Genomic DNA, 14532 nt, shown 5'->3' on the forward strand with positions numbered 1-14532 from the left:
TGTTGTGACACTCTTGTGGGGTGTGGGTGTTGTGACACGTGTGGGTGTTGTGACTGTGTGTTGTGACGCCCTCGCGGGTGATCGCAGCCTTCCCCCTCCACAGGAACAGTCCTGTGCCTGCCTGCGCCTCCTTGAGCTCAGCCGGATTTCCTCCTGGGCGAGTGTGTGAACTGGCAGCCCCCACCCGGGAGTGAGCCCCGTTCAAACCAGCGGGACTTGCGCTGGAGTAGACTAAGACGTGCCTCTCTCGCGCTTCCTGTGGGAGTGGGGGGCGTGAACTGCAGTGCTTGTGCTGGCGACGGGGGTGGGGGGCCTTCCCCTAGCTACAACTTTGAAACGGCGCGCGCCCCTTTTCCCGCCTTCCACACTGAGATGGCGCGCTACGCATGCGCGGGACACCCCTTGCGACGCTTCTCCGTGCGGGGAGTTCAGAGGAGCCGAACGCTGGGGTGTCGCGCCTACGCACCGGCTGCTTCGGGTTCTCGGCACGCATAGGGGTCACGCCCTCAATCCCTGAGGTACGACGCTCACTTCCGGTCTCCACGCCGAGGCGGCCATTTGCGGGGCAGGAGCCTCATGCGGAAGGAGGAGCGCTGTCGCGCCTCCAAGCCCCTGAGCCGCCCCGGCCCCTCGCTGGGCTCGACGAGGCTGCCGCCACCTCGGCCTGAATCCCCTCAGCTTCAAGCGGGAACCGGAAGTATCACTACAAAGTCCCTCCGCGATCCCCTCACAAAGGCCCCCGTGGTCGATGCTTCGCGCATGCGCAGGATGCCGTCTTCGGGTCTCGGAGGCCGGGGCGGGGCTAGCGGCTGTCATGCTGCGCCAGGTGCTGGCTCTGCTTAGCCCGCCTTGTTTTGTCCCCTGCAGCGGCGGCAGAGGCGGCAACAGCATGTTCTACGCGGTGCGGAAGGGCAGGCAGGTCGGCGTCTTTCGCTCCTGGTGAGTATCGGCCTGTGGTGGCAGCAGCCTCCCCCCTCATCTGCATGCTCCAAGGCCTTTCGTATGTGGAACTCCCTGCCGCAGGCTGCGGGGGGTGGTGGCAGGGAATAGCCTGTGGAACTCCCTGACGCAGGCCGCTGGGGGGAGAGCGGCGGCAGGGAATTGCGTACAATTAGCATTTGGAACTCCCTGCCACAGGATGTGGGGGTGACATCTGGCCTGGATGTCTTTAAAAGGGGATTGGATACATTTCTGGAGGAAAAGTCCATCACAGGTTACAAGTCATGATGGGCTTGTATGTGCAACCTCCTGATTTCAGAAGCAGGCTACCTCACAATGCTGTTGGGGGTGGGGCTGTGTAATTAGCCTGCAGAGCTCCTTGCCACAGGATGTGGTGATGGCACCTGGCTGGCATGCCTTTGAAAGGGGATTGGACAAATTTCTGGAGGAAAAGTCCATCACAGGCCATGATGTGTACGTGCAGCCTCCTGATTGCAGAAGCAGGCTGCCTCACAATGCCAGGTGGAAGGGAGGGCACCAGGATGCAGGTCTCCTTTTGTCTAGTGTTCTCCCTGAGGGGTCTGGTGGACCACAAGAAGCTGGACTAGATGGGCCTTTGGCCTGATCTAGCAGGGTTCTTCTTATGTGTTGTCTCTGGGGTTGGACTCCTGACTGTTCTTTATAGGGGTCAGCTACCTTGTGAATTTATTGTGGGCTTTAACTCCTGAGTGTGCATAGCCTTCCACCTTACTCCCAGGTAGAAGATATATTTCTAAAAAAAATATAAATAGTGCTGCAGCCTTGGAGCTCACAGCCTTTTTGAAGTTTCCAAACTCTGGTGGCTGGGTATAAGCAATCCAAATTGTCTGGTACGGTTGTCTGTATATGACTCAGAGGCTCACCTGTGTTCTGGGACAACCGTTCCTCATTAAGATAGTTGAGATTGGGAAGCTGGTTCCAATCAACTTCCAGGGTTTTTTTTTCCTGGAATTTCTGTGCAAAGTGTTTTGGGACAGGTGATGTGGAGGAATCTGGCCCAGTTACCTCAAATGACAAATGGGGTGTTGGAATCTACATAACAATTTTCATTTATCACAATATTTCTACAGGGAGGACTGTAAAAAACAGGTTGACAAATACCAGTATGCCAGCTTCAAGAAATTTAAATCCGAGGATGATGCTTGGGACTTTGTAAATAGCAGAGCAACAGTGTCATCCTACAATTCTTCAGGTAAACATCCTATAACAAAAATGAGGCTTGATAAACATGTAGTATCCATGTAATCAGAAAGCCACCCCCTACAAGACATTATCTAGTAACATATGTTACTGTCAAAGTAATGGATATGTTTTGCCATCAGAACAATTCCAAACCAGAAATAGGCTTGCCATAATTCCAGAATGGAATGCTCTTTACAGTTTCCCTCTTAATGTGGTACAGCCAGGGTCCTTGTATAATTAATGGGTGGTTGCTTCTTTCATTAAGAAAAGAGGGGTGGTTGCTTTTTATAAGATGAAACACATGAACTTATGGCAAGCACTGAAAATATCCACTGAAAATTTGTAGCTACATATGGAAGGCTGTGCCTTTTGAAGATGACTATGCTTTTTCTGTATATAAAGCAATCTGAAAAATCTTCTAAAAGAGCACTAGGTTATTTCTATGTATAATTATTTCCTCCTTGGCTCTGTGCACGTTTGCTTTTCTCTAAGCTTCTATTTTAAGTTATGTGTTTCTTACTGCATTATAGTACAAACGTAATGCAAAGTGAAGTGCTACTATTGAGATGGATCTTCATATCAAATATGGTGGTAGATTTGGAAGCCCTGGATGCTAGAGCAAATGTCCAAATCCTTGTTGCAAACAGCTCAAATGCAGATCTACATAAGTTAGTAGCAGACCATAATGTGTACCTAATGTGGTGGAAGACATATCCTAATGATAACTTAGTAGGTTTAGGGCACAATCCTCACCAGGTCTACTCAGAAGTCCTATTTTGTTCAGTGGGGCTTACTCTCAGGAAAGTGTTGCAGCCTTAGTTGTGCAGATCTAAAGATCTCCAGATTCTTCTAGACAATTGATTGTACATACTACGATTGTAACATCCTTGGTGTTTTTCCTAAGGTATCAGTGATGTGGCTGAGGAAAGACAAAGCAATAATAGTAACCAGGATACTTCTTGGTCATATCACAGTTCATATAAAAGACCATGTGAACAGTCCTCAGAAAACCAATCTGCACGAAAGCATGTAAAATACAATGAGATGCCTTCTGCATCTTCACAGAAAGAAAATGAATTCTCATACATGGGTAAGTGCCTTTGATACTGATGCAAATTTCTGAACAGTGTTTAAATACACCATTTACATTGTCTTTGTGTGCATATACTTTTTAATCGTGAAAACGATTTTTTTGTCTTCATCCTTAAAGAGGGTTTGATGGAAAAAAGGAATTTAGAATTACATTTTCTCCCTAGAATCAAACTTCATTTTTATTTTGATTATGGACAAATATTGATAAAATGAGTTTGTCCTAGAAGGTCATTTTACATATTGCTGAGAAATTACAAGAACTGTACACAACTTTGAAAGAACTAAGTATATGCAAAACAGAATTAAATTTTAATATAGGGAATGCATATATGAACAAGACGGAATTGGGACATTTATGAGCTGATATGCTGCTTTTTAAAGACAAATTCTCATTTCTAGGAGAACATGTGGTGGTTTATACTGATGGTTGTTGCTCAAGTAATGGACGTTATAAAGCACGTGCTGGAACAGGTGTCTATTGGGGACCTAATCATCCTTTGTAAGTATTGTACAATGAAGGTTCAACAACATAGTGTTAAACCTCCTCCCTTCTTGTTGCCATGTAAGTAATCCTGAGACTGCTAGGAAGCAGAAGAATTGCCTGGGAGCCCCTTCCGGTTCCTCTGTAGAGCCAGCCTACCTATGCAGGGAATGATTGCAGATTCTTAACCTGGTCTGCTTGGCTGCTTTAAGCCATTTCTGCCCAACTTTGCACATACACAACAAGGATCAAATGTGTACACCTGTGGGCTGGGCAGAAATTGATTAATCTGGTCCCTACAAGGTAACCTTTGAAGAAGTTGTGTGAGCTCCGTGCTCAGCAGCATCAGCAAACCAAAGACTCAAGAAGAAATCCAGAGATTGCTGGAAATAGGGGCAGTAGATAAAGAGGCTGATACTGAACCAAAACTGTATCAGTAAATTCCTTTCTGTTTGATTATTGAAAATGGAGGGTCTTTCTTAGGGTTCCATTCTTAGGGTACTTGAACCAGGCAAGTCCTGTGTATTGATGAATTTCAAGGATCTATGCATGACCTGGGCAGGGCAGTTCATGGCAAGTTTCTTCTCTTTGCTTACAAATGATAATACAATCGGTATTGCGCTTCACCTTTTGTACTTGCTACCTCACCCAGAACTCTCACTGAAGTCCTGGTGATAGTAAATGTACACCACAGACTTGGATTGATCATACCTATCTATAAATCTATTCTCATGAGGGCCTGGATGTTGGATGAGACATGGAGGCATACAGTAATCTCTCTGTTTCATTGGGTTAAAGGTGCCTTAAACTGTAGGTTGCATTAGCTGCATTTTTTGGTATCCCTGGGGGTTCCAGGAACAGAACCCTCATGGATAATGATGCACCACCTGTATCCAAATCAGTGAGTGTTTATGTTATTGTGGTGGATGGCTTGTTTTATTCACAATATTGCAAACAAAGTTCAGTGTTTAAATCAAATGCTTCCAATTATTTGAATGTATTTTGTGTTCTTTCCCTAGAAATAGTAGTGATAGACTCCCTGGACGGCAGACTAATCAGAGAGCTGAAATACATGTAAGTTAGAAAACCTGAACTAGGTTAGGAGAAACTAGCACCATAATTCTTAGTGGGAATATGCACTTACCTTTGCTCCGAGTTGGAGGGCATGAACAGTGATATAGTCAGCCTGTAAGACTTTGGCTGGCCAAAACCATTCCAAGAGAGGGTTATATAAGTGACACACAGGAATGTGGAATATTTCAAAAAAACTTCCCAGTAGTTTGAGCTTGAAAGAGTCCAAAGAACTAATTTAAAACAGTGTAGAAGCATTAGCTGGAGTAGGGGTGTCAAACTTGTTTCATACCGAGGGCCGAATAGCATTCATGATGCCTGCTGAGGGCTGGAAGTGATATCATTAGGCAGGAACTGATGTCATTAAACAGGTCATACCCAAAAATAAGTACCTGTTCTCACTAACGAACTCATTAGCTGCAAATGCCAGAAAAGAAAATATGCAAATGTGGGCTGCCCTTTCAGCAGTAATACCACAACACTGCTCAGCAGGTGAGAGCCTAAAGGCCGTATAAAAGCTTCCACAGGCCGCATCTGGCCTGCGGGCCTTATGTTTGACACCCCTGAACTAGAGTTTCAGAGTGGAAACTAGAAATATGGTAAATAAATGGTCAAGTAATTATCTAGTGTTGTTTATCCATACTTCTGTGCCAGATTCAATGAACTGTTAGATTTCGAAAACAGAAAATCATTTTTGTTCAGGTTCCTTTCTCCTGAGGTGTGCTTTGTTTAAATGTACTTTGTTTCTTCAGGCAGCCTGCAAAGCAATAGAGCAAGCAAAGAGTCAAAATATCAAAAAACTGGCCATCTATACTGACAGCAAGTTCACTATTAACGGTAAGCAGTTGGTTCATTGGATAGAGCAAAAAAGCAAGAGGCATATGAAATAGCTTTTGTAAATGATACCAGCTCATACAGGTTAAAGTGCATTCTGAATTCTTAGCAGATGCTTCCCGTAAACCTTAAAATATTTTTCTGTAACTGAATGTCTGAAATTGGTATTTGCCTTGTTTTTGGAGAGAGCACACATTTCTACATAGACACAGGGAGGGAGAAAAGATCTAATACTTTTGAAGAAAAAAGCATGTTTGTGTAGGGCAAGGGTGCTCAAACTTTCAACTTTAGGGATGCTGGACCTTTAACAAGTGTATAGAAGAGAGAATTTCAGCAGGTGTAGCTTGTCATCTGTGGGATGACAGGTTGCACCTGCTGCAATTCTCTCTTCTATACACTTGTTAAAGGTCCAGCATCCCTAAAGTTGAAAGTTTGAGCACCCTTGATGTAGGGTATTCCAAGTGGAACTGTGAGGAAGGGCTTCTCACTTGCACCCTCCACTGGTCCAGGAATTTAATGTGCTCTTGAATCTGTCCACAGAGAGTTTGGTTCTTAGAAGAAAGGCATAGCTGGTATTAGGGCAGGAGACACCTTGCACTTTTCTCTCTACAGCCAGTGTTTTTACCTGCCTCCATAGTTGGCAGATGTAGATTTGTAAGATCAACCTGAGGAGTGAAAAAATAAGTTCATCTTCAAAAAAAATGAAAAGTAGAAGCAGGCAGACACTGTACATTTCAGGAGGGATCAGGCCAGCTATGAACTGCACCACAAGCTCTGTTAATTTCCCACTCCTGCTCCCTGCAGAAGCATACCAAGGGTGGGTGGGTCTTCAGTTCCTTGGTTGACAAGGTTTCAGACCTAAGTCATGGATGGACTTTTCTGCCACAGGGTGCCTCTCACTGAGTGTGGCCACTTTTCAATTGGCTTTCCATCGTTCTAACTTTCCCCATCCCAACCCTCAGGGATTCTGTTTGCTAGCACAACCTCTTGTAGCCTGGGTAGATATGCAAGCCTGGGTTGGATTATGACTCAAGTGCTCAAGTGATCTGCATTGTTTTCTCCCATTTTAATTTATCAAGCAGACACATGATGATTCATGGCTAATGAAAAATACTAGAAACTGTGGGAGAGCACACCATTGATCAACTGCTTCCTCTAGAGGTGTTGGAAAACAGTGGAGGTGTTTCATTGAGAAGTAAGCCCATGATATTCAGTAACATTTGGGCTGTAATCCTAACTAACTCACCAGAAACAAACACCTCTATTACTGGTGATTTTTTTCCCCTATCATTACAGAGCTATTCCTTTTCCCCTCACTTTTTTCTTCACTGTATGATAAACCTATAAAAATGAACCATTTTGAAGGATGCTTGAAATATGCAGAGGAAGCAAATTTATACATCTGCTCAATTTGCATAATATGATATAAAATTTTGGCCAGTATTTTTTTTTTTTTTAAAAGGTGCATTTCAGGAGTTGAACTGAAATAACACTAATTGTTCAGCCTGGGGAATTTGAATTGGCCATTTGATACAGCAGTGGTAGAACGTCTGGAAGTTTTGACAGACTTTGAATAAAGACGCCTAGTAATTTAATATGTGCCCAGCTTTACGCAAAGCATTAAGAATACACTGTCTGTTGCAGGTGTGCTTTTTCTTTTATACAAGTTCTGCATTTCTGAGCCTGTATATAAACAAACACATGGATGTGTTTAAACGTTAGCTTAATTAGGCTGCAAACCTAACCATACTTTCCTGAGAGTAAGCCCCATTGAACAAAATAGGACTTACTTTTGAGTAGACGTGGTTAGGATTGTGTCCTTAAGCTAACAAACGTTGTTTACTAGAGTTATTGCCAGTTGCATTGGTGCTCTTGCACAGTTGCAGTGTGTTCTTCGGTGCATCTGTGCAGGTGCAATCAAGAGCCAGATGTTTTGAGCTCTGTATGTGTTAATTTCCAGAACCGAACTGGTAGTAATGCAGGGACTTGGTATTCTATGTCAAGAATAGAATTGGGGCAGTGGACATTGTTCTCCAGCTATTGTTTTGGCCCCTTTATTTGGCTGCTGCATGCTAGTCACAAGACTTGCCAGTTTTTGTTTTCTGTCTGGATTTATCTTCTCTCACCTTTCCTGCATTTAGTCCCAGTTCATGGACTGACACTGAGTAAGCACTGAAGTGATCCAAGTTGTCAATTTAGATAGGCAGGGGTCCAGAAAACATAATAGCATCAAGGTATGCCTGAAACAGGAATTGGAATTTCTTCCAAAAACACTTAAGTGACTTCTATGGACCTGTATCCAGATTAATCATCTTACTTTGACTTAATTGCAAAGGCTCTACTCAGTGATTCTCACACATTTAGCACTGGGACCCACTTTTTAGAATGAGAATCTGTCAGGACCCACCAGAAGTGATATCATGACTGGAAGTGACATCAAGCAAGAAAATTTTTTAACAATCCTAGGCTCCAATCGTACCCACACTTACCCAGGAGTAAGTCCTATTTACTATCATTGTTAAAAGAACATGCATAGTAGCCTGTTAAAAGTACAGATCTGTGTCATTTCCCCAAATACAGACACATACCATAGTAGCATCAAGTCAAATAAATAAAAAATAAAATATTGAAATAAATGGGGACTCACCTGAAATTGGCTTATGGCCCACCTGGTGGGTCCCGACCCACAGTTTGAGAAACACTGCTCTAGTCCCTTGACTGGTTATTGCCATCCACGCCAGATGTGGGTCTCTGCCCAAATGCTTCCCAGTTACTGTTATTGCAGGCAAGACCAGTTATAAACTGGGTGAGAGTGATTTAAATATAGAACAAGACTTGATTCTTTAGTACATATACAGTCCTCATGTCAGACTGAATATGTACAGTTTAAGACTAGATGGCAAACTCATTACAGAAAACAAATGTTCAAATTGGAGCACCTTGGGTTTACCCAGCTGTTTGTCTCTTGGAACAGCTCAGCTGGATGACATTTTGCAAATGTGGTAGAAGCTGAGAAGGAGAATTTCAGCAGTGCTGTTCAAAAACATTTGGTGTTGCAGTTAGGACTTCGTCATTTTGAAAACTATAAATCACTTTTCTTGTATAGGTATAACAAATTGGGTTGAAAACTGGAAGACTAATGGTTGGAAAACCAGCACAAAAAAAGATGTAATAAATAGAGAGGACTTTGAAAGGCTTGCTGAGCTATCAGAAGGCATGGACATCCACTGGGTATGTGATGTGATTAAAAGCTGCTAATTAAACAACTGTTTTGAAACTTTAAAATATGAATCTTACGTAATAGTATGACAATTTGATTGTTTGTTCATGGAAAAGTACAAGTTGCTGAAGGAGGTGGGTTCCTTAAACATCCAGAGTGATTCTTTCTTCCTGGTTTTGGGATACTCCTTTCTCTGCAGGCTTCTTGCACTGCATACTATGCTGCTGCCAAGGGTCCCCAAACAGCTGGCAGTGGCCTTCAGTGAGGGATTTCAACAATGAGAAAAGTTGGAAAAGTGGCTTTTATGAACACAGCTTCTGTGAGAACAGGGAAATATATGGGCTGGGGGGTGGGAAGTGTTCTTAATCTTTTGTGAGAAAATTGACCCAGGCTTCAAGAGTGGAAGGACAATATGACTCTAACTCCTTGTAAAGTGTTTGCAAAGAATGATACTCTGCCTTGTAACATTAAACAAGGAATGGAATGCAAATGCTTGCTCCATCTTCTAAAATGATACAAAATAGGGTGGATACTTTTAAGGGTGTCCTTTTAGCACACTGGTCTGAAAGCAGACTCGGAAAGTAGAGGATGATGCTGACAGAGGATTCTTTGAATGCAGATTGCTGTAGGCTTGTAGTAATTGCTTTGAACTTTTGTTGTCAACAGATGCATGTTCCAGGTCACTCTGGCTTTACTGGAAATGAAGCAGCGGATCGCCTAGCAAGAGAAGGAGCTGGAAAAACTCAGTGTTAGTGTTTCATAATTAGAAAGTCCCATCGAGTTTTGAGGAACTGATGAGAGTAGTTAAATCAGAAATGATTAAATTTCTACCCAGCTGCTAAGTGGTTTCCTAAGTGTGGATACTTACGCCTCTTCCAAAGACCTGTTTTCAGAAATTTAGTTAAAAGGAAGAATTCCAGTTGCTTAAGATGCCTTGGGTTTTAATGTAGCACATTGCCAGAGTATTGCTTCGGTTTCATAGTTTTGCATCCCAGCATTGAGTGTTTGAGTTGTAAAACTTTGTAAAGTGAGCAAAGTAAGAAATGTCCAAATAGATGAATAGGGGAAATGCAGTCTGTTTGCTGGACAACAGTATTTCTCTCTATTGAGAGTTTTGAAATAAAGTTTGAGTTTATGTATTTTAATTCTGTGGAATTAACTACATTTTGTAAGATTAACAACCTAAAAAAGCAAAGGTTTTGCTCAGTAATATATCAAAGACACAGTATGGGTGATACTTTGTAACCAAGAATACATATGATGGATGTGAAACCATATTTTTTTGCATGTCCAGCTGTCTTTTTTGGTTCAGGTCATAAGTATGCAGTGTTTGCACTCTTCTTGCCTACTATACAAAGATTTAGGCTTTGGTATTGGACTGTTCAGAGAAGCTTTGACCAGTCAAGTATTTTTAAAGCATTAGAAGAACAAAAACGATTCTTTAATCACTCACAGGGTAGATACTGTGAGTACTACTGCTACTGCAGGAAGTAGTTCATAATTTATTGTGAAACAGTTAATTGCAATTTTGCAAAATTTAAATTTATAACTTAAACAGTGTCAAGACAGATTTTTTATAAATGAATGATTCCACTGAACAGTTCTTTAACTTGTACAATGATGATGGTGTTACAAAATTCTCTAAAAGGATGGAAATAGGATGGAAATTTCAACATACAAAAGCTATAGCAAATCCTTAAAAACAAAAGTCATTTTTAAAGGCACTTGTAGCAAGCCAATTCTTCAGCATTGGCTTTCACTGGTTTTGCCTATTTCACTGGTATTTCACTGCTCAGGACTAGGACAATAACGGGCTTCCCTTTTAGCCTTACAATTAACAATGACACTATAGTGAAATACATCTCCACCACCCCAAAGGCATTCTTGGATTATGCAACTTCTGGCTGCAGTCAAATAACTGGCTAGTTGACATATTTGACTATAATTAACCATCCTGTCAACTTTACTATCGTAAGTACAGTTGCATTTCATCTTAGCCATAATTAACTTGCAGCAAACAAAACAAACGAAGGCAGAGAAGCATATGTGTGCATGCTCACAAACATGTAGAGAAAAGCAGCTTAAATAATGAAGCTGATTCCTCTTACTAAATGTCTGAGAACAGAGAATGAAGCTGCTGTTCTCTCAATGAGTTTCAGTTCCTACCTCAATTGCAAAAGAGGGCAACTAAGATGATTGCTGGGCTGGGGCACCTTCCTTATGAGGAAAGGCTATGGTGTTTGGGCGACTTCAGCCTAGAAAAGAGACACCTGAGGGGGGGACATGATTGAGACATACAGAATTATGCAGGGGAAGGATAAAGTGGATAGAGAGATGCTCTTTACACTCTCATATAACACCAGAATCAGGAGACATCCACTAAAATTGAGTGTTGGGAGAGTTGGGACAGACAAAAGAAAATATTTCTTTACTCAGCATGTGGTTGTTCTGTGGAACTCCTTGCCACAGGATGTGGTGACGGCATCTGGCCTGGATGCCTTTAAAATAAGTGCCTTTGTTCAGGTGATTTAAACACAGCCTTCTGACCTTTGTGATGTTAAGATAGTCATTAAGACAACAATCCAACAATCAGTCTCTCTCCAGACCCTTAGAAAGAATTATCTTTCTTTCATGTGTTCAGGGGGGAAGGGAGGGGGGTGCTTGGAGAGAGAATGATTGATGGATTGTCAGCTGGCTGCCCTCTCTCTAACTATTGTAAAGGACTGTTTTCCTTTCATTTAAAGCAGGGGTGCCCAAACCCTGGCCAGGGGGCCACTTGTGGCCCTCAGGGGCGCCCAATCCCCAATGAGCCTCTGGCCCTCTAGAGACTTGCTGGAGCCTGTACTGGCCCAACACAACTGCTCTCAGTGTGAGAACGACTGTTTGACCTCTCACCTGAGCTGTGGGATGAGGGCTCCCTCCACTGCTTGCTGTTTCATGTCTGTGATGCAGCAATGGCAGTGAAGGAAAGGCCAGCCTTGCTTTGTCCAAGGTCTTTTATAGGCCTTGAACTACTGCAAGACCTTCATTCATTCATATAAGTTCCATCTCTAATATATTCATTTATGTAAATTTATTCCAATTTGAAATGTAAATTCTTTTTTTCCCCAGCCCTGGTTCCACTGACACAGTGTCAGACAGATGATGTGGCCCTCCTACCAAAATGTTTGGACACTCTTGATTTAAATGGTCCTTCTCAACATGTTGAGATAAAAATCTCTACAACAGTAAGAAAAGCATTTTAAAGGGGTGCATTTTTCCCCTTCTCCAGGGATCAGCACATTCCTTCTCATTTGCGGTGGCCATTCGAGTTGAGTCAAATCCATGTATAACATGGTTGGACCTGTATGTGCAATTTTAGCTTTATGCATTGACGAACATAAACCCAATGTAAGATGAGCAGCACCTATCTTTATATTGCATGAACATGCATTAAATGGAATATTTTCTTAAACTGACTCTTGAAACCACACAAGGTGATCAGTACTGTTTTTACTAATTTATAGTACACATAATTGCTTTGTTCCTTTGAAATGTAGTAATGAAGTGGGTCTCATAGTTTGCTAGCAGTAGTTGGGTATCAAATACTATACAATTATGGAATTGTAGAAGGCAGTTTTCACATGAGGATGGGGTAGGGGTTTCTGCCACTCAGGAAGCAGCACATAATTTTCTTGCAGGGGCTTGAATTAATAAAATGTAGGATAGAAATCCCCTGTTAGCCAGTTGGCACTTGCTGAAGTGGGGAAAGGATTTATAAAACTGAGCTTTACAACTAGATGTTACACAAAACATGTAATGTGGACCTATGTGTATATTTAATAGTGAGCAGGGTGAGCTTTGAAATGAAGCAAACTGGTAGAGGGATAACAGGGGATTTTACCCTATTAGGGGAGCTGCTCCTGTTTGTATGTACATCTTCCCCATCACACAACTTTAAACAAAAAGGGAGCAGAATCATTGCACATGCAAAATCTTAACACCCACTGTCCCGTCCCAATCCATTTTGTGCTCCCCTGAATGCTATTTTTTTTTGTTTAAAAACACTAGACCATGATTTGACCAATGTCCTATACCATCTCTCGATATCTTTTGTATATTCCATAATGCTTGGCGGCTTTGCATATGTTTAGTTCAGAGCAGAACGCTTTGTGCCAATCTGCCCATATCAGGCAAACAGGGCTTCAAGTGTTCAAGTGTGTCTCGTGCAAAATGTAGAAATAGCCTATAAACTTTATTAACAGTATATAATTTTCATAACAAGTTCACAAAATGATTTACGGAAAAAAAACAAAGGGCTCATAAACTAAAAAAAAAGGCAGATCACAAGCAGCAAACATCCACTAGAAAAGACCTTAGGCTAGGGTGAAAAGGGTCAGTTACACACCCCCTGCCAAACAGAAGAGGAGCACCACTTGAACAAGTGACTCTTGCCCAGTTTACAGGGGATTTAGCTTTTTCTGTTTTGGTTATAAGGTGATGTGCTAATAGACTTAGTGGACACTTGTCGAGTTTCTGGGCAATATAGAGCAGTGGTTCTCAAACTTTGAGGGAGCTTTACTTCCTTCATAAGTTCTTGCAGGGGAGGGGCTAGGGCAGCCACAATCTCCTGCGTTTTGCAGGAGGTGCTTTGCACCCGCTTCTATTGCAGGTTCCAAGCGTTGGGGAGCACTGTGGAGGGCTGTGCAGGGCTCCCCACACCTCCTGCTGCAGCCCTATATTGTACATAGTAAGTCACAAGCACCCCCTCTCGCACCCCGTTAGCGATGCGAGCCTGCAGATCGCGTCGCTGCCTCCCTCCCCCACCCACCCCTTCAAAGGATGGGGGACGTGCTACACGAACTAGTGGGTTGAGACCTGCCAGTTTGAGAACCACTGATATTGAATCTTTATCCCCAGTCCCCCTGAAAACCTTCCTTGTTCCTAAAGGAGGGGTGGAGAACATGAGGAAGAGAGAAGTGCTTTATTGTGAGGATAGTGAACACATCTATATATCACAATCCTTTATTCCTGCACCTTCTAGCACATGTGGCACTACTTTCGCTAAATAAAACAAGCATGGAGAAAACAATTTTTAAAATCTCAAGTGTTATAAGCCACAATTAATTAGTCATGTTTCTCTAAAATGGAAGCAACTACAGTTGTGCAGAGGGACAAATGCAAGTTTTACAAGCTTGTGTTTGCCCACCTGGGTGCCCTGCAACTTGACTTTGCTGGTGTTCTGGTTCTTTGAAGATTATTAATGACCTTTCAGGACCAGTCTTCTATTCTTCATCCATCAAAGAGCGTGGGGCTGGTGATTGTTCTCTCCTTGAACTTACAAGGCAAAAGTCATTTGCTGATCTCCCTGGGAGGTGATGGCTCAGAATACACAGCAGATGTTTTCCTCAATCATTGTTCTCCCTCCTAGAGCTTTTCCCCTTCTGCTGAGGTTATTGCTTATTTTACCATGAGGAGGAGATGTTGTCTATGAAGAACATCGGAGCAAGATGTGATACTGCTATTAATGGAATACTGTGGGTGGAGTTGTTTCTGACCCTTTGATGGTGGGGTTATTTTCTTAGCAAAATACTTTCATATAGGGCTGGTTCTTCCCTGTCCTATATGCTTTGATTTCTAAATTTATTGGGTTGGAAGCAGCAGTAGAGTACCTAACTCTAGAGTACCTCCCTAG

At 42.6% G+C, this 14532-nt stretch overlaps 1 protein-coding gene across 1 annotated transcript; it reads left to right on the forward strand.

Moving 5' to 3' along the window:
• The first annotated feature begins 556 nt into the window (after positions 1 to 556).
• On the forward strand, positions 557 to 10003 carry RNASEH1 (ribonuclease H1). The gene is made up of 8 exons (XM_066612366.1): positions 557 to 939; positions 2049 to 2170; positions 3065 to 3250; positions 3652 to 3751; positions 4753 to 4807; positions 5557 to 5641; positions 8745 to 8869; positions 9525 to 10003. Exons 1-8 carry the CDS (start codon positions 749 to 751, stop codon positions 9609 to 9611), a joined length of 951 nt encoding a protein of 316 aa, XP_066468463.1. The 5' UTR covers positions 557 to 748; the 3' UTR covers positions 9612 to 10003.
• The last annotated feature ends 4529 nt before the right edge of the window (positions 10004 to 14532 follow it).

This window comes from Tiliqua scincoides, chromosome 1, assembly GCF_035046505.1.
Source record: "Tiliqua scincoides isolate rTilSci1 chromosome 1, rTilSci1.hap2, whole genome shotgun sequence".
Lineage (NCBI taxonomy): Eukaryota > Metazoa > Chordata > Lepidosauria > Squamata > Scincidae > Tiliqua > Tiliqua scincoides.

Bases quoted from the DNA above. Each gene is read 5' to 3' on its own strand.
- RNASEH1 (XM_066612366.1), top strand. From the start codon at position 749: ATGCTTCGCGCATGCGCAGGATGCCGTCTTCGGGTCTCGGAGGCCGGG. The intron at 4,808-5,556 runs GTAAGTTAGAAA...TTGTTTCTTCAG, and splicing joins ATCAGAGAGCTGAAATACAT to GCAGCCTGCAAAGCAATAGA. The intron at 5,642-8,744 runs GTAAGCAGTTGG...TTTCTTGTATAG, and splicing joins CAGCAAGTTCACTATTAACG to GTATAACAAATTGGGTTGAA.